Raw genomic sequence first — 20,427 nt, 5'->3', positions numbered from 1 at the left:
TCACAAACAGCAGGCTTACGCAGTTAAAAGTTGGGACTGCTGTGAGGCACTACAGCTGTTCATTGGCTCTGGACTCGCTTTTTAATTAGGGTCTTTAATTGCTATGTCCTCAGTACTTAGAAGCAGGCCTGAACATCCTCTACCTTTAGACTGCACATATGTACATATACACATGCATCTACATATATTCACAGACAGCTACGCCTGGACAAATATCTCCTTTGTGCCAGATGCTTGTGCAGGGACCAGGTGCCACATTACACCTACATCGACACTTATTGAGCTGGTGCCTCACTCCCTTTTTTTTTCATTCTCCTTCAGTACTTTTAACAGTCGGCCTTACTAGATAGTGCCTGACCATGACAGGGTATGAGGTCTGGTATGACCAGCTACAGTATTGATCATCTCAGTATATGTCTCTATGCAGATTTAATAACATTTAGGCACTCATCCATCACACTGTTTTACATACAGAAATCTTTGTTTATATGGCACAGTGTGGCCTCCGTTCCCCAGTGAGAGTACTTAAGGATGGCTTTGAGGTGCACTCAGGGAAGCTGGAACTGGTTAGCTATGCTGAGGGTGGTACCAAGCCACATTGTTGCACAGTTCCCCAGAGTTCTGCACAGGTACTATTGAGCATTGCTTTTTCCCTGGGGCACTCTATTATTTGCCTGGATTGCATCTGAAGCCAGTGCCAACGTTTGGTCCCAGCTTCTTCATATTGTGCATCTCCTGGTTGGAAGCAAACTAACTGCTTGCAGTGCTCTACCCTCCATCTTTCCTCTTCATAGGTTCATAGCAGAGAAGGTCTATCGTACTGCGGTTCCTTACCATTATGATGGCCCGGTACTGAAAACTACTGATGTCAGCTTTGATGACACGGTTATTTTAATTAGCAGAATCACAAACACATGTAGGTAACCTTACAGACTCCAAAGGGATTCTTGGTCTTCTTAATAAAAGTCACTTGCACATATCTGGACATAGGACTATACCTGGTTCCTTGTCTGCAATAGAGAAAGCATAATCCAAATTTTGCCATTGGATTTTACGTACATTTATGATACGGAATCAGAATCCTCCAGCAAAGTTTTGGATCCATTTTAACCTGAGCAATCAGAGCCGAGGTTGTCAGGAGATGCTGTGTTCAGCCACTGAAAGTAGCTGAATTGTGCTAGAATTATGACAGCTGTGACTAGAACTACGTAACTGGTGCTAGGGTGACATTAGTTGTTACAGCAGACTTACTTGCTTACAGCTGTCATGGGACCTTCTGCATTGGCTGATATGAATTATTATTAGACAATGGCTGGTCCAGGAAAACACATGAGGGCATTAGGTGCCTGCACTCCTCTTAGTTCAACGTATTAATAGCACTGGTTTCACAACTACAGTCTTATTAGTGACTCAGTGCTACAAGTTACACAATGTTTCAGGACACGGCCTGTCTCAAAGAAGATGCGGCACACAAACAGAGAAATCTCTCCTTGTTTTAGAACACAAATACATAAATTTTAATCTGAGAAAAATACAAAATGAAACCATGTACAAGTTATGTACAAACCCTTTTTACAGGACAATATATTTTTCCATGATTATTACATATGACAAAGTCAGGTAGATCATTTCTGAGCACCACCATTTTTTCTCTTGCCAATCCTTCACGTTAAAATGTAAAATGATGAAGTCATACTCCTTTTTCTCCATGAACCTCCTTGTAAGTTGATAGTTGTTTCTCAGTGTACTTTCCCCAAGCCCACCCCCAACCTACAACTACGTAGACAGGTGTAGCATCAGAATATGCTGTATACATGATTTTGTGTGTGTTTTCTTGGCCTCATTTTATTCATTTTATTTGTTATTTTATTTTTAAATTGTTTACTTATTTTTTCTGAGGAAAGGAAAGAAAAAATAGCCATGCCCTCTCCAGAAATGCAAAAGTTCACATTCTATCACTGACTTTTTTTTTTTTTTTAAATAAACTGACATGACATTCTTTGCATTGGCTAGGCATGTGTGTCCCGAGATACACTGTCACAGTAGCGGCACTTTTGAACAGCTACTTGGTGTAACTTCTGCTGACCTTTTCGCATGGCTCCTTTTTGTAATTTTCTAGTCAACACAATGCTTGAATGCCCCATTTTTGATTTCTGAAAAAAAATCTCTTTTCCTATTACACATACTCAACTGTCTATATATCATTGCTGTTGTTTTTAGGTTATAAAGCTCTCCTTTAAATTGCATTGACTGAGGCAGAAAGAAGCTTTCCCTTAACCTCACTGAGATTCTAATTGAATGCAGCATTCCCATCTTTTAGATTCATAAGAAGTTAGCTATTGCTGTTATTTAGACCCAAAGTGATACACAAGTACTTCTTAAATTTTCTTTCCTCCACAGAGATGTTATACAGGCAGCATAGAAATCTATTGATTTCAGTAGAATTTACTTGGTCCTATAGACTACTGAACATTAAAGACTACTTAGTTTCACTATGGCTGCGTGTTCTATAGCAGAGAATGTCTGTCTGTGCAGGATAGCTACATTGGTTGCATAAATATAGCTTTGATAAGTGCTGGGGCAGACTGTAGGCCGCAGTACCGTCATGAACAGTGGCGACAGCTGAGCAGCTTCTCGATTCCTTTCTTCATTTCAGATGGGGGCTGTACTGACAGCTACTAATATTACTCACTACAAAAACACTACAGATAGTATGCCTGCTAACTGAAGATTACCAGATCTATAAATGACATCTACATATATAATAAAATTAAAATCAAAACAGTCTGCCAGGCATGAGATTGGTAAAGCACCCTTGGACTCTACATGAAATAAAATTCATGTTCAAATGTTGTGGTCAATGGTGGTTCGGGTGGCAGGGAGAGGACAACAAATGAGGGAATACACAGACCTCTTCTTTCACCTTTCACCTGTTTTTTTTTGTTTGTTTGTTTGTTTGTTTGTTTGTTTGTTTATTCTTCCTTTTTTTTTCTTTCCTCCTTTTTTTTTTTTCTTCTACATCTGCCATTGACTGTGACAGATGTTCCCAGGCCCTCACAACACAAGGAAAGCATTTCTGTCTTCGCTTTGTCCTGCTTTTCCCCTTTTGCATGCTTGTTGGCTTGTTTTAGGCAGATTTTAAACTAGAAATGAAAGGTGGAATGCATGATTCTTTTGATGCTGAGGAAATTCACAATGATAACAGCTTTCCCCATGAATTTTCTCCCCCCCTGACCCACCCCCGGTATGCTCTCATTTCAAATACATTGCTCTGCAGTAGCCTTTAGGAACATGCTTTGCAATGAGAATCTGTGAATGCCTGCTCTGTTTTTTTCTGATTCCATGTGAGTGTCCCCATGTCCCGGGGAAGTTGTTAACAGGTTTATGGATTAAATGGTGAGTGACCGGGCAGTGAGGACAAACATGTAGGATTTTTACATTACTGCTTCCATCATGCATCCGTTTATGCATCCGGTTACTTCTAGACTTAGCTCGCACCCAAACAGAACTGCCAGAAGCAATCCTCTGCGATTGAATACACTTTCCTTTCCTTCCCCTACTCTATAAAGACTTCAGTATGTGCAAATACTCCTTTCATTGGCAAAACCAAAATCAAAACCAGACCACACAACAAACAAATGCCGTCGGTGTCTCTTCTTGCTACCTGTCGACCTGTAAAAAAAACGTTTAGACACCATTGTTCTAGTGTCCTGTTGCATATTCAGTGTCAACTCCTTTTCCCATTTTTCTGGTTTTGGCTGGGGATAATTCCCTATGCATGCAATCTGACTCATTGGGATGCTTTTCCTTTACAAGTGAAAAATAGTAAAAAAAAATATTTACTGCATCTGATTGTGGCTTCCTGTACATCCACAGCTGTTATAACAGCCTATAGGCTTCTGAAGACCCAGCGACTAGACATCTGTGTGGCTCAATAAGGCTGCATAGGGTCCTCATTACAGTCATTTTTACTGTCTTCACCTTGTATAAGTATTGCTGAGTTTCCCTTCATACACACATGGGAAACAGTTGCACACTGACATTTGTATGAGGACCTGGATGTCCCTGCTGTGCTCTTGCTTGTTGCCTGTCCTCACAGGCCTGTCTTTGGGGCTGCTAGGGTCTCTGCGTGCCATAGGTGGAATAATAACATTGTTCATGAACCTGTAGTGCTGCTTAAGTGACCATGTCCCCAACCAAGAGGCTTGTACTTTGAGCCACATGTGCCTGCTCTTTAACCACAGATGCTGAGTTCGACATGCAAGAGTTGTCAACACAGATGGCATTTTTAGACAGTCTTTGCAGTTTTCAAGAAACTGTGGTTGCCTTTTTGTTTTCTAATTTTACCCCTACCAAACAATACATTGCATGCCCATTGCCTTACACACACCACTAAAACAGCCCCATTGATGCTTTAACCATTGCATTTAGGCTCAGACTATCCTCTTTATGCATTAACTTGTGCTATGTGTGGCTGTCAGGGGGCTGTGTACAGTGCTCTGCCTGAGCAGCACCCTCTCAAATGCCAGGGCAGCGGGCAATTCTGTCCTTTCACTCTGGTGCTGGTGTGATTCAGAGGCTGCATTGTTAAAATACTGCCCACTAGACAGAGACCAGTTGGCTTGCAGGCACTGTGCTAGCATTCCAGCAAGTGCATATGGGACATAGTGCTGGCAGCACGCTGTAAGCATATGGCTGGCATGCAGCTAGCCACCTAGAGTGGCTTCTCCGTGTTCAGACCATGCGAGACCAGTAGATACATTTCCTCCATGTGTTAGCCCTTGGGTGATGTATGCCCTTTCTCTTTGTGTACATCTTCACCTCATCTCTGCTGTCCTCCCCCTCCCCTAAAAGACAAAACTGTCATCCTTTGGTGGTGGCTCTGACCTGTACCCAATACTTACAAACACCCCAAATACATGTGTCTGTATCCACACATATGTGTGTGTGTGCATTCACACGTGAAAACACATACATGGTGTCCACCACCTGATTAACAAACACCAAAGCCTGTTTAGCCTTGATTGATCGTGCATGCAACTCCTGAGAAAGCACACATTTTTCCTTCTCTTTTGAGAGAGGGCTAGGATTTCTTCAGGAACCTCAAAATTTCATTTCTCCTTCACTCCTCATATTGCCAGTCAGCTGTCCTTAGGCCACTTTCCCAGCCCCTTGCTGTGATGCCACTAATACATCCAAACCTTAGTACTGACTTTACTATGGTGTTTAATGGTTGAGGGTTAAAGATCTCCAAGAGGCTTGCTACATGCTCCTCCATCTAATTGCTAGAAGCTAGTCCTGAGCTTTTGATCGCTGAGAAGAAGAGCAAGAAAATATTTTTGATTTCTCTTAGGTTTTCTATAACTGGGAAGTCCAAAGAGCACAATTATGCCTGCTTGTCTCTTGTATTGATCTGTCTTCCTACCCTTATATACACACCTATCTGCAAGAGTGATCAGAGCTTGTCCTTTACCTGTGTACAGTTGGCAGCTTGGCATTTTGCTGTATGACGGTTACCTGGGACAGACACACAAACCTTAATGATGTAGGACTGGTTTTTTTTTGATTCGTTACTGTGTTTTGTACTTTGAGTACTCTGTTCTGAAGGACACTAAGAACTGGCACAGTGTGCACAGGTGTAATTTTCTATGCCCATAGTTTACACACCGGTCTTTGAAAAAGACAATTAATGCACACTTGGTGAGGTCCGACACCATTTTCAAGATTTCTCTTGTAAGTGGGACTGGCTTTTTCCGCTGAGGTTACCATGAAAGCAGTTCATAAATGAAAAAGGAGTGCTGACTTCAAAGAAAAGGCCTAACTTGACCCACTGCAGAAACTGGATGCAGATTATAACATGTCGTTAGCTTGAGTGGCACAGATTGGAAGAACTCGCCCAAATCATCTTCTGTTCTGGGACTGTGAAATGAGAGAAACATGGTCTAAATAGTAATGAGAAACTGCTTAAACTGTTTTGTTTCTTTGCAGGAGATATTGAAATATTTTAAACGATCCAATTCTACATATACTGCATAACAATTCCTGTTATTTTCTTTAAATACCTATTCTACAAAATGTAGCAACAAAGTAGTTGCAGTCCAAGAAGTCACTCCAGCATAAAGCCTATAAAGTGGTAGTATGGTTACATTTGTACCGCAGCCAGTGGACAAACATCAAGGCTGAGAGAGCTTAGCTTAAATGTTGGATTACATATTGGACATCATTGTTTTGACAACATATTAATCTGCTTTGTATCAGATTGATTCACGGATATTTCTCTAATGATAAAAGTACCACGGTATGTTTTATTGCGGTATTTCACTATTCTGCGGAATTACAGAGCCTACGGTTATCTTGCACCATGAAAAGCTGCCTTTCCTACTTACTGTGTCCTATGTTGTTGTTTTATTCCTTAATATCACAGCCTTTTAATTTTATTTATTTTTTTCTTCACACAATTGTATCTGATGTTGCTACTTTGAGATAGACAGGTTTACTGAATCATTTAGACCACCAGATGCTTGGTGTGAATAGATACTGCAGCACAGATATGAGAGCACTTTTCTCTCTGCTGGCTAGAAAGCTTGTTGGCAACTTTGTGAAACTGCTGACACAAAAGGCACCTGTTGAAGGCCTTTTGTAAGGTAGGATATATACATTCATTATTTTTACTTTGATTTGGTTATTGCCTTACCTTTAAGCATGGTGTCCCCGCAAAGCAAACTGAAATAGATACATAACGGGGAAAAAAAGACACTGCCAAACTGTGACGTTGCTTGGTACAGCACATCACTGACAACAGTGCATTGTCGTTGTCAAGCTGAGCCAAAGCCACAGGTTTTTATCCTGATCAGCGCTCAGCAAAGGCAATTCAATGCCCTTCATGGAGTCATGTGTTATCACCACAGGTCTGGGGCTAAAGCTTGCTGTGGATCAGGAAGAATTTGAGTCGGATACACAAGACTGATGCGGACCCATCAGCACTTCAGAGGTAAGAAACCAACAGAATATGGTAGATGAGAAAGCTTATGGCTTATGAGTTCACACACTGTTTAGGTACTCCAGCTCACAGTGCTGTAACGTGTGGCAAAGAAGAAATTGTCTGGAATAAGCCTCTGCTGATGCCAGGGTTGCCATTTATAACAAGTGCTGCCTGTGAGTGCCCTGCCTACATGTCCCTCGGTTTGGGGTGATGATGTTCCACAGCGCACTTGACAGCGCAGAGGGCTATAGAGGATGTGGGGCTTCTGCAGGGGCATTACAGTGCATGGGGTGGTTGGACTTGCATGTCACTGGCAATGAGGGTGAGCTGTATACTGTAATAAAACCAATAATGTCTCATGTTACATGTACAAAAATATGACTTTCGCATTTGAAAATAAATAGGTTCAGTTTATTAAGAGCTGGTGTCAATGCTGAACAAAATACACATCCTTCCGTAAAGAAACATGTTTTGGACTGTTCTTTCTTTTCTTTTTTCTTTTCTTTTTTTCTTTTCTTTTCTTTTCTTTTCTTTTCTTTTCTTTTCTTTTCTTTTCTTTTCTTTTCTTTTCTTTTCTTTTCTTTTCTTTTCTTTTCTTTTCTTTTCTTTTCTTTTCTTTTCTTTTCTTTTCTTTTCTTTTCTTTTCTCTTTTCTTTTCTCTTTTCTTTTTCATTCCTTTTTTTTTTTTTTTTTGGGGGGGGGGGGGGGTTACTGCAATACAAGCTGGGCCTTCACTTATTTCCTTTTTGTAAATATCTCTTTTGTCTCCCTGGATTATATATCCTTATAACTGTGACCATCATCCTCCTTTAGGCCAAAGACTGGGGTGTGGTGTTTTTGGTTATTATTTCCTGTCTTAGGAGTCCGGCCACATCTGCAGTTTTTGAAAGGGAAAATACTTGACAATGAAGAAAAAAAAGAAAAAATATATATTTTTCCTAATAAAGAAAAATAATTTAAACTGCTAGAGGCTATACATGACTAGTTCTGATTATGTTCATTTAAAACTGAAAGTTTCCAAAATACATGGAAGCAATATTAAAGGCAGACAAACAAAGATCTGTCTACTTTGTTTCCCCATTACGCTTGCCCTTCAAAAGTTCTCCGTCAGTGGTTCGGCATGTAAGAGGAATAAATGTCACGTCACCATTCATGAAGTTTGTCGGGCTTTAAAAAATTAGTTCTGGCCTTGAAGGAGTCAACATTCATCTTCAACTTCTCTGATCGGTGGTATCAAGCTGCTTGTCGATTTGTATTGATTGATCTGATTGGCCATGTGAGTGCTCATGGGCTTGATTTGAATGTTTCTGGGATAGGCATTATCCGGCTCATCTGTAAACCATTTCTTTTCTGCTAGGGAGCAAAGTGGGTAGAGACAGAATAAGGAGGGAAAATGAGAATTTCTCATTAGTGAAGCACACAGACACACAGACACCAGAACAAGGGGAGGGGGTAGCAGTCAGTAAAGTCTATAGAGAAAGGGCAATCAATAGAAGGTGACTTTTTGACTAATTACTAGCAGTACAGTGCATTAGATTAATGCCTCTGAAAATACTCTTTATAGACGGAACATGACGTGTTGGCATATTTGATAGAAGTTAAAGAAAACTGGCAGTTTGCTTGTTGGACGTGAGAGCTTTTGTACTTATTTTTTTCATGCCCAGGTGAATGTCATTTGATCCCTTTTTTGAACTAATGCTAAAAATAAAGGATTACACTGAGAAGCCAGTGTAAGAAGCCAGAGGATGGAGTAAGGATGATGTAGGAAAGAGCATGTGAGTTCTATACAGAGAAGTACCCCAGAAGTCAAAGACGTCTCTGAACTGTTTCAGCTGTGGGTGCTCGCTCTCATGTACAACGAAGACTCACAGCGTGTCCCACAGCTCTTGTGGCCAGAGGAACACGATCCTGCTGGGGATGGCTGTGACTCAGCTGCCTGGCTGCCAGTCCCTCGGGTCTGGGAAGGTGTGTGACCTACCTGATGATGCAGGAGACTGTAGTGGGGTGTCAGGCCTGAATGGATTGGTAGTGATGCATGACAGCAAGGCAAAGGAAGCGAGGATGTCCTTATCAGAGGGGACCCTGCTCCTTCCATATCTTTCAGCAGAGCCTGATCATAGGAGGAATTTTATGATACTGATTTGGGGTGGGCTGGGAGCAATGTGGGAAGGAGGGTGGCTGCTGAGAGGCTGTAATACTGCAGCTACACCCTCACCTCTTAGGCTTGCAGTTGCCATCCTGCATTGCTCATAAGCAGGTGTGGACAAAAACTTCTCAAATTTCACAGCAAGAAAAAAAAAAAAATCGCCACAATTTTCTTACGTTCTCCAGAGAGCAAGTACTGGTATAATTTCTAACTGACAGATAAGCAACTTGGCTCCATGCAAGGACTCATCTTTCCATGCAATGGCTCATCTTTCTGTGGCTTATGGTCCTTGCATGCTTGTGCTTTAACACGGATTTGTGAGGAGGATCTCCGCTCCTCTACCTCTCTCTGTCCCTCATTTCCAGAGGTGGGTGTGCAGAGCAATGAGCTCACGTGGTTCTGCAGATGCGATTCTGCAGCGGTGACGTTTCCATTGCTGCATGCCATGTTTAACATGAGCTGCCACAGAGCTGCTGCACTTACATTTATAGACTGCTTCTCATCACAATGGGGAACCCAAATAGCTTTGGAGGCCTTGTTTTCTCACCATACAATAAAAACTAGCACTTCTGCTTAACCCTGAAATGCTGCTGTATCCTGGCTGGAACTGGGGCAGGAGTGGATGGGGTGCTAATTTACAAACAAAACACAGAACGACGACAACCAAACTGAATGCAACAACACACGCACACAACTAAATCCACCTCAGACCAAGCACAAAAGCTTGGGAGGTGAGGCCAAGAACAGAAATAGAAAGACTGGGAAGAGTGAGGGACAACCATCTGAGCGCAGATGGATTAAAAATAAGTGACTAGCTTCAAAGGTAGGGGCTCTGAAGAGCTGCATGGATTTACCAACTTACTGTCCTTCTCAGTCACACCGGTGAATATGAAATTTAGGCAATGAAACCTCCTATGTATTTAAGGCGTCTACTTGCAACACAAGCACCAAACCCCAAACTCGTGAGGGCTTAATCCCTCTCTTTTACCGATACATTTGTCACCTGTGCTTATGCAATTATAACAACATAAAATAAATGTAAAAAAAAAAAGAAAAAAAAAAAAAAGAAAAAAGAATTTAGAGAAAGAAGTTATATCAGTTATTAGGGGTTGTTTATTGAGGGTAGGCAGATTTTCTGCATTGCTATTCCTATATTCAAAACTAGATTTTTCTTCTTTCTACATGTACACTGTCATGCTCACTTCAGATTAGGGTACGTGTTTTCCTGCCCACTTACAGTTGCCTGAGTCTGGATGTTGTTTCTTCTCCCATCTCTCTCTCTTACCTGTTATAATTAAGTTCCCTTTGATTTGAACAGATTGGACGATAGGAATTCATAATGTTACATCCTGCACACTGAAGCTAACTGATTAAGTGCTTTAAATTATTCTTCCTGACACAATGATAAAGTTACAATCTGTTCAGAGATGATCTACAGCTTGCCAGACTCCTACTGCTTCTTTCTACATTCATTTATCTTTTTGTCAGGCAGCTAAAAAAAAAGGGGGGGGGGGGGGGGGAGGGGGGAGGAGGGGAGGTAGGGGCAGGCCTTGATTCCATAGATCTTTTAAAGTCATCAGAACATCTGAATTATTAATGAGACTCTAAGGGAACAGCTCCTGATGGGGGCTGGTTTAGGAAAGGTTGTAGGAAAAAAAAATCTGGGAATGTGTACACATCAAAATAATTTCAGCTCCATTTAAAAAACCATTTAGTTTGAGTGTGACACATGAACCATTATGCATTTGTAGAAACCAATTTTATGTGATCTACGATTAAACTAACCTTTCAGAGAGGTGTAAAGTGTGATGGTTATCATATTTTAAAAGCCTTGAGAGATCATATAAACAATTTCAAACTAACAGTTTTCTAATGGGTTGTGTTTAAAATGATTTTGAGGCAAGTTAAGCGCCGTGAACTTTTATCTCCAGAATATTTTTTACCATACGGTGCACAAACTTTCCTTGCCAACAGAACTTGCTGCAAGTTATTGTGATCTCTATAGCGAGAAAGGGAAGAACGATGCTAGTACTACAGATCTGGGATGAACTGTGGTGAGCAAATAGTGATTCCGTTGCCCCTGCTTTCCCTGGAATGTATACCACAAGCCACTTCTTTATGTTTTACTCTTTACAATAAAACTCATGTCAGAGAGATGATCTTCAGAAATTGACACCATAGTCTCTTTCTGCCTTCGCTTGGAAAGTAATTAATACGGACGATAATTAGTAAGTGCAGAAACCTGTAGATTCTCCTTTCATTGGTTGGTTACATTTCGTTTTTAGGTGAGACCTTGATCCGTGCATTATCATCTCCAGCATCTACACTTGGACCTGGTTTTACACCTGTCTCATCTCTTTTTTTGCTGTTCAAATCGCCCATTCTGTCCATTGCCTGCTACACTTTGAAATGGGAGATGAATAATACTCCCCATCTTCACTTGTGGCCACTGGTGTGTTTTGCTTGCAGTTACTAAATGGTCTTCCTTCTTCTATCCCTCACACGCTTTTCCGTATTTTCCTTACTATGTTTTCAGTCTTCCAAAGTCTAGGTGCAGAGCTTTAGGTCTCTTACTAACCACAAACAATTACACCAACAAAACCACAACCTTCTTCCTTTAAATCTGTCCAGACAAAAAATTTCCGGGTCTTCACATATTGGTTTCTCCTCCAAAATAGTGGTGGGTCTCTGTCATGTTCTGTCTGTTTCTCTCCTTTCTGGCACGTGGATATTGATCCTTACCATATACATTTCTGTGTTACAGAGAGAAAGAGCCTTTTTTCCTATTTTTTAAACAGAGCACTTCAAGAGCGCTCTTGAAGTCCTCTTGAAGAAGATCAGGGACTGATCTTACTCTATTTGACAGGTTTGTTTTTGACAACATCACTTGGAACAGCTAGGTACCTTCAAATATCACGAAGCGGAAAACATTTACTTCCTCTCAAATGTGCGCTCATGTTTGTAATGGGCTATCAGCGCCTGAATGCATCCGTGGAGGTCTACAGGGCTTCATACTTGTATCACAAATAAATAGGTACTACTATCCTGTGTAGAATTTCCCCATGGCATCAACATATATAAATGATTAATCGTACAATGATCAAAATTGACATTTCATCAACTTCCGTTGGACTCTCACACTTTTCCTGAACAAATTTATTGCTCTGGTGCTTTAAAAATTCTGGCCTGAGCAATCATTTTTGAATAAGTGTCAGTGTGAAACACCCTCTCATCTGAGCAGAGGCACAGAAAATACCGGCTAAACATGCTGCAAAGTTTTATTAAATCTGTATTCTCACCACAATTCCAGGTTAGTTTACAATCCTTTAAACAAGGATTTCCATTTTTTTTTTAATTATTTTTTTCTTTTTCTGACACATCCATCTCAACTGCGTGCGTGGCCATGTGTTTGGGTAGCCCCTGTCCCCAAATGGGTAGTGTGTTTAAAACTAGGCTGAAAACTCTCCTCTGCTATTTCTTCCCATCTGAGAATAATAAAATGAAAGTTCTTCTGCTCTCAGTGATTCCTGGTTTGGCAGATGCATATCTCATTTGAGGTAGGCAGGAAGTAATTTGCAGGGATAGAGAAAAAAAAAGGGAAACTATTCTTACCTTCTGGGCATGCCTTTATTTTGCTCCAAGACAGTTAAAGATTTGGGATAGAAATGCTATACTGGACTTCCTCTTTTTGTTTTGTTTTGTTTTGTTTTTGTTTTGTTTTGTTTTTCCCTGTTTTTTTCAAGTGGCAAACTCCCTACTTTGACAATGGGATTTTACTGGAAAATGCCTGACTCTGATGGTTTAGGCCGGTTGGAACCTGTGCCAAGAGCCTGCGGGTGTCCAAGGTATTATTTTGTGTCGACATACAGATCCACAAAGTCACTTACAGTCCTAGTTTCCATTGTAGAAACTGTGCTTGGACTGAGACAAGTTGCAGAACCTCCATTTAAGGCTCTCATTTGTTATCTGTTGATATCGGTAATAGTGCAGTTTTTCCATTTTCATAACTATCGAGGGTAGCTATGAGTTTGATACTCTAGTTTGATACTATGAGTTTGATAAGTTTGATTTGGGATAGATGCCTGAACAAACAGGAGATTTCTTGGTATTTTCCAGTATAAAACTTTGAATGTTCCTCTACGTTTCATGACCGACCTTCCAAAGTCCTTAGTATTTCCATATCGGAACATTATCACTGAAAGAAACTATCAGGTCACTTAATGGTGAAAATTGTTCAAGGCATAACTGAAAGTCACAACTTTTGTCCTGCAGACTTAAGGTCAGAGGACAGAGGAAAATTAACTTCGATATGATCTGAGGACTTCAGACATCAGGTATTTCTCTTCCGTTGCACACAAAATAGACAAGTTATTTCTCTAATGCAGACTGTTTATGTTCTTCCTTATTTGAGCTGCACTGTTATACAAACACCATTTTTTGGTAAAATCATTATTATTTAGTATGTGACAAGTAGCTACATATTAACACTCTTTCTTCCTCTACTAAATGGAATACAGATAAAACATTAATGGAAAAGCATTTTGGTGTCAAAGCCATTAGCATTCTTCCAAAATGCATAACTGCTCTCCAGTATCTTCCGTCAATATCGCCAACATAAAAAGATGCTCATGTTCATACACGAGGGACGGGATAGCAGGGAAGGGAGGAACGGGGCTAGAATGAGGAATGGGAAATTACAGTAATGTCTGTACCAGGGTAGGCGTCTTCGTTGAGCTGGGTGTTTACGAGAGGACACGTGCAATTAGAAAGGCAAGCAGATGAGAGGATCAAAAATAAAACAGGATTGAGCAACAGCAGCAGCAGCAGCCAGTTTTACTTCTGGTTTGGAGGGAAAAAAAGGCAAAAAAAAACAACAAACAAACACCCAAACATACAAGCCAATAACTGCATAAAGTTTGTAACTACTATTTTTTTTTTTTTTTTTTTTTTTTTTAATCTCACAAGTTTTCACAAGGACAAAGTTATAGAAGGAAACCCACAGCAGTTGCTAGGTCATGCAGAACCATTAATTATCATACCTTGGCCCATTCTATTCATCCTTGTTGCACTTTAGAAAAAGAAGTAAGCTATGTAAGTTTTACAATGCTTTTAAACTGTCATATTTCCTGTTGAGCACTTTAACTGGCACATCCTTGTAGTCATAAATATTCTTAGGGCAAAACACGATAACTTTCTTTGAAAGAAGAAACACACGAATGTGTCTTTTATGATCAAGTGCGACTGCAATGTACTCGTTTGGGGGGGAGCGACCAAAATTTGCTGCATATTTCACTGACAGGAGTTACAGATGCATTTGAATGCACACATACATATATACTGCATTCCAATCGTGCTTAACACTGCACGGTGGCACTCTCCGTAGCCCGCTTAGATGGTTCCAGGTTTTGTCAGTAAAAGTGCTTGGCTTCTTTGTCAAATCACACAGCAAGCAATTCTTCAAACTCATCATGCTCGGGGAAGGGGAAGGTAGAAAACGACACTAACCATAAAAGCACCTTGTCTGGATTGGCCGTTACAACACTCATCGCTCCCGCATCAAAGTACTTATTTTCTCCCTGCATGCTTTCTTGCTGGGTAGCGATGTGGCGTGTTTCTCCTAGCCTTCCTACCCGTTACCCTGAGCACTTCTTCACATCGCCTAGAACTATTTCTATATATTTTGGAACGTTGGCATTTGACATTAAACACTAGGCCTCATGTATCCTTTCTGTGGCTGTCTAGGATAGATTCCTTTCCACTACTTCATTTACCTCCTTGACACAATCTCTGGCTGAATGAGTAATTCCTGAGAATATGCAACAATCAGACCCTGGCATGTGCCTAGAACATGACGCCTCAGCACAGCGGATGTCTTCACCTCGGCCCTCTTGTTCTGCTCGTTAGCCATCTAGGTACAGCACCTTTTCTTTCCAATTGGGAGAGGAACCTCTCAGATCTCAAAGGTGCTCTGTTGTCTTCCCTCATATTCCTGCTTAATGTGTACTGGCACAAACCTGTTGTAAAAAAACAGCTGGAACATTGCCTGGGATTTCCAGAGGGTCCTTGCGTATTGGGACTCTCATTGGAAAATTTATACCATCGCTCTAACTCGGAAACACTAAACTACCATCTGGGGAAAGGAATAAAGTCCCCCGAGAACTAATACTTAAGCATAGAAAAATGCTTGCTCTTTTCTGAACATTATTTATTCTATACATAAGGTGACTAATTCACCTTTTAAAGATGTAAAAGTCCCAGCAAGGCAGTTTTTATTGACTTACGTCCGATATTTATGATACATATGGCTTTTTATCCCAAATGTCAAAAGTGAAAGTAAATATAGCTATTTCTGTGGCCGTATAAATAGACAGAATAATAATTTAATATGCAATTAGACTCTTTCTAAATTGAAATTAAACCATTGGAGTTTGACAACTCCATTCCCAGACAATTTCAGGATTAAAGGGAAAAAACAAATGCTATCTCAAAAGGCTCGTATTTCAGAGAATAACCTAAAATGATCATCTTCGTCCCTGATATCGCTTTGGTATAAAGCAGGTGCGTAGCAATAATCTATACAAAGAGTGTAAGCCCTATACAATATAAGCTTTGAGAGTGAAAAATTAGTGTTTTTGCTGTTGTTTTTGTTTTACAGCTGGTTAGTTTTGTAAGCTTCAACTACATGTGGCAACTCCTGTAAATATGATTATAAAAACCTACTGCAACATACATCAACGCTTCTGTGCTAATGACTTCCTTTGTGTAACTCTAACATCAAAAGCAAGTGTTCATGTTAAATACACTCTGTTTTCTGATACGTAGAGTAACTGCAGTGAGTTATTTAAGTTTTCAGTGTGCCTATGGGTTTTAGAATTTTTATCTCCCCTAGCATCATAAATAACTTTTTGGTCCGTCTGCTTTGTTGCTGTTGTGCTTAAGGGTTTTATGGTGGTGAAATAAAAATGACAATCTCATGCACACTGTCATACATATGCAAAAAATGTGTACAAAAAGGGAGAGCTCCATGGCAAAACGGGGAACGTTACTGTTGGACACATTAACTGGGGAGAATGGGTGGTGAATGCAAGTTTCACACACAGTGGGAGCAGGTACACACATCAAAGTCTATCTTCCTGCACATACTTCTGTTTTTCCCGAGAATCCCTGGTCTTGGTGCGGTTGGGTCGGTTTGCTGTGGATGGGATGGAGTGAACAGATGAGCTCTTCTTGCTGGAAGAATAGGAGGAATGGGAGGAATGAGAAAGACTGGCTCGGGACTGGCCGGCGTTGTGGTCAAATTGCATCAAACAGAAGATCAAGTCTGTCGGCACAAGCTCAAACTCGTACGGTGGGTTTGTGATAACATAACTGGAAAGACAGAAAAGGCAATAAAGAAAGAAAGAAAGAAAAAGAGAAAGCGGGTTTAGATTTCACCTAAAAAATTAATCTAGAGATGTTACCTCATGAATACTTATTCAGATTTCTGTCTTTCTGTTTCTTCAATATATACCTGATTTTAGCTGACATAGTGGCAATTATTTGTTGCCATCTTACGTCAGATATTGCTCTCTGGATGTTTGTTGAGTGGGACAGACATACAGAGTAGGATGTTCTCCAAGGGAACTGCATCATGATTTTTCAGAGAATACAGCATACAGTTCACCCTCCTATCTCTAGCTGAATTGGAATGTAGTGACTCTAGCAAACAGATTCCTATATTGATAAAAAGCAAAAACAGACCTACCTGAGATGGCATTTTCAAGCAGGTTCAAATATATATTTACTATATATTTATTAAATATTTAAATACTGTCATCTGAGCAAAGAATACAGTTATTTGTCTGGCTTATGACTGTACCTAACACAAGTATATCAGGAAGGTGGCAGTGAGGTTAATTTATTTTCACTTTTTTATTTTTTCCTTTCCACTTGTGGATTTGTGATGTCAACCAAGCGTTTATAAAGATAAATCCACACGTACAAGGATCCAACATTGCTAATATACATCACAGGCCTCATATACGCATTTCTCAGTTTCAAGATTCCACCACTATTTTCATTTGTTGGTTTGTTTTAAAATGCATTTGGTGCTGGAAAGAGCTTGGCTGCCTCAGGGATGGAAGTCTCTTGTTATTCCGACTACTAATCCCATGTATAGCAAGTACAGTGTCAACCTACACTGATTCCGACTTCTACCCACTTTGTCCAAATCCTTACGGACGCAACTGCTTTGGTGGACTGGACTTACCGTTTAGTGCATTGGCTGGGAGTGCTTAGATGTGCATCCCTTAATCGGTAAATTCCAAAGCAAAGCATATTGTATGTTTTCAGTGCTTTACAAAATAGATCTCCGTAGCAACCTCCATCCTAAGATAGAAAAAAAAAAAAAAAAAAAAAAAAAAAAAAAAAGGAGGTAAAGAGAAACAAAAGAACAGCACATTTTTGCTCTTTTCTCATTTAAAACCATGACAGTGCAGTGGATTTTCAGTAGGATCTTCTACAAAACCAACAATGTATAAACAGCCTGTTTTTAATATGAATTTCCTTACCCAAGACAATGAATAAACTACACATTTCATTTCACATAAAAACAAATATATAAAATGATCATTATTTTTGACAGCCTTGGTCCCTGAAAAGTTACCATAGTGGTAAGAGAGAATTACTTGCTTTTGGATGGAAATGCAATTTGTGTATCAAACAAGGCATAATTCTATACATTACATTATCTGTTGTCCTACCATTATTCGTAGTTTTCACCCTTTTTGGCAGTAGCCGTAATGTCATCTTGACAAATAAAATCGCTGACAAAGACAACTGAAATACAGGATCTGGGGAGTTAAAAGGATACTAAAACCTCTCCCACTTAAAAAAAAATATGCTGATATGTATGCCATATTTCATAAATGATATCAAGTAATTGCTTTCACTAGCAAAACATGTTAGTTTTTAACTAATTACTTTTTAGCTGTTCTCTTAGGATAGTGAAGTGAGAATGTCAGAAAATTAGGCTTTCAGTATAGTTCATCTGGACACAGAAGAAAACAAACGTTACAGCTTAGTTTCCAGGCTAATACATATATTTTAACTGAGAACTGAAAGCTCCATGCAAAAACTAAATAAACTTATCAAAACCTGATGAGGGTGTACATATTGCTCATGTTTACAGCGCCTTATGATTAGGAGGGTTCTTTCCTCCAAATTGGCTCATCCATCTCTTTAGATGACATCTAGGAAGAGACAAGCTTTTCTTCTTTTGACTCTGCTTGAAATACTCAGGAAAGTATGCTAGGAGGTAATGTAGCTTCCTAAAAAGCATAAGAGCAAACCTAGCACCTGCGTAGTAAAGTGTCAAACCATCCAAAACATTTTAACTGAATAATCAAAATGATGCAATAATTAGGATAGATTTTTGATTTGGTCTCAGACACAACACCTAGACCACAAGACCGGCTTTGGTCCTACCTCTCTGTTGTGATCTTACCCCTAGGTCTGCAAATGGACCATCATACAAAGCCAACTGAGCTACTCGACACCTGTCCCTGTTTGCAAGTGTCTGTGGTGTGCTGTAACCTCCTCTCAACGCATTTTCCTCAGCAATCAGTGCTTCCAGCTCCGGTGTGGCTCCTCCTGTTACCAATGTCCGTATCAGTGTGAGGATATTGTCATTGAAGTATGTCTGCCAAGATAAAAGAAAGCTCTTTAGGCAAATACCATTAAAGTCACAACGGAAGACATCCAAATTACAACTTTTCTGGGTTTCTGCTGTTTAAAGTTCTCGGCTGTCTCTTCAAATAATTTTATATAGAAAGTGAAAAGACAGCAGCCTCCAATTACTCTATTTGCTTCTATCCCATTAGGCTCCTATACTAAATCCTTCCTTTTAAACACCAATTCGGGCTGATTTTTGTTAAAGTACAAAAATTTGAATGATTTATGTTTCCTATAATTGGTGTTAGTAGTGATGCGATGACTGCTTTCCTTCTCATTGCCTTCATGTCTAATAATGGGCTTTAGGACATGTAATTGTAAAATTCAGACCACATTTACAGCTTACGCAGGCTAGATTGCCTTTTTACTCTTGTCACCAATTCGTTGGGGAGCTGCCTTTGTGCTGCAAATGTCATTGCTTATTACTGCGGCTGGACTCTAGCAGTCTAACCGAGGTATTGTACTAAACATCTTATTACGAGACTTGACAGTGTTCAGACATAAGCGTGTATCAATTAAACATCTTGAGTTCATTCCAGATAAATGTATGATGAGTTTGGGATCCTGGTGGTCCTTTTAAAAAACTCTAGGGTATAGGGTAAGAGTGGTTTATTAGGAAAGATTTACTCCACACTGACATTTTGCCAGCATCTGTACCATTGCTGGTCTGTCAGGCAAACAATGGGCATTTTAAATATTAATTTAATGCCGAATGAATGACTTTCAAGTTCACTTGAAAGTATACTGGTATAGTTCAGAGATACACAGTTAGGTATCTGCAGTGTAACATACTGGGCAAAAAAATAATGATCAACAGAAAAAGGAGACACCATCGCTTACACTGACACCAATGTCTGGGTTTTCAGAAGCTTTGTGAGTGTGGAGGACGTGTGAGAAGAAAATGAGGTAGCTGTAGAGTACACAGGATTCACATTACTACTCTTATGACTTTTGTTGAACTTAGAACTTGGAACAAATCTACTCCGACACCATGTGAAAAAGGATACTGCATTCTCAAAGAGCGCTTGTTATCCAAATACCTCAATATACCTTTACCCAAATACCTTTTCCAGTGACATTTATTGCTCTATCCATATAGTGAAATTGCCTTCAATACATGGGTAAACTGAGGTACAGACTAAAATGTTTTATCCTGAGCTAAAAATGCAGACCAGACTCCCTATCCATGTTACTTTGATACTCTTTCTTTGCATAACGGAACTTCAGTTTCATTGTTTCCTTGATATGACAGATAAAACCAGAGAACATGAATTCTACATGGCAATGGTTTTCACCATTACGTTGAAGTTTCAGAACTTTGGGCACCTCTGCTTATTTCCATAGCCATATATGCCATTCCCCTCTTGACAACATTAGAATGAGAGGAAAATACTGTTACTGTGATGCAAGTCCTACAGCAAATATTTGCATCCCACTAGCTCTAAACGTTTAAATTGCCCTGGATAAGGCAGTATGTATTTTCAAATACGAAGTGTACTGTGAAGAGTATTGTGACATTACCTGGGGTTCAGGAGGAATTGGTCTAGAACAACAGCTATTCTCTATACAGCTCTTACATACGTGGATG

General features: G+C 39.9%; 1 protein-coding gene across 1 annotated transcript in view; it reads right to left on the bottom strand.

Moving 5' to 3' along the window:
- Positions 1 to 8,180: 8,180 nt before the first annotated feature.
- The window catches only part of KCNMA1 (potassium calcium-activated channel subfamily M alpha 1), a gene marked incomplete at both ends in the record, with an annotated part of 478,007 nt that continues 465,760 nt past the window's right edge, over positions 8,181 to 20,427 (bottom strand). The window contains 5 exons of the mRNA XM_084290022.1: positions 8,181 to 8,332; positions 14,168 to 14,196; positions 16,272 to 16,496; positions 17,377 to 17,495; positions 18,613 to 18,807. Coding sequence (XP_084146148.1) covers positions 8,181 to 8,332; positions 14,168 to 14,196; positions 16,272 to 16,496; positions 17,377 to 17,495; positions 18,613 to 18,807 — 720 coding nt within the window. The remainder of the gene's footprint in view (positions 8,333 to 14,167; positions 14,197 to 16,271; positions 16,497 to 17,376; positions 17,496 to 18,612; positions 18,808 to 20,427) is intronic.

This window comes from Netta rufina (assembly GCF_964035555.1).
Source record: "Netta rufina genome assembly, chromosome: 7".
NCBI lineage: Eukaryota > Metazoa > Chordata > Aves > Anseriformes > Anatidae > Netta > Netta rufina.
Note: the sequence above shows the minus strand (reverse complement) of the source record. Positions and strands in the feature narration are given on the sequence as shown.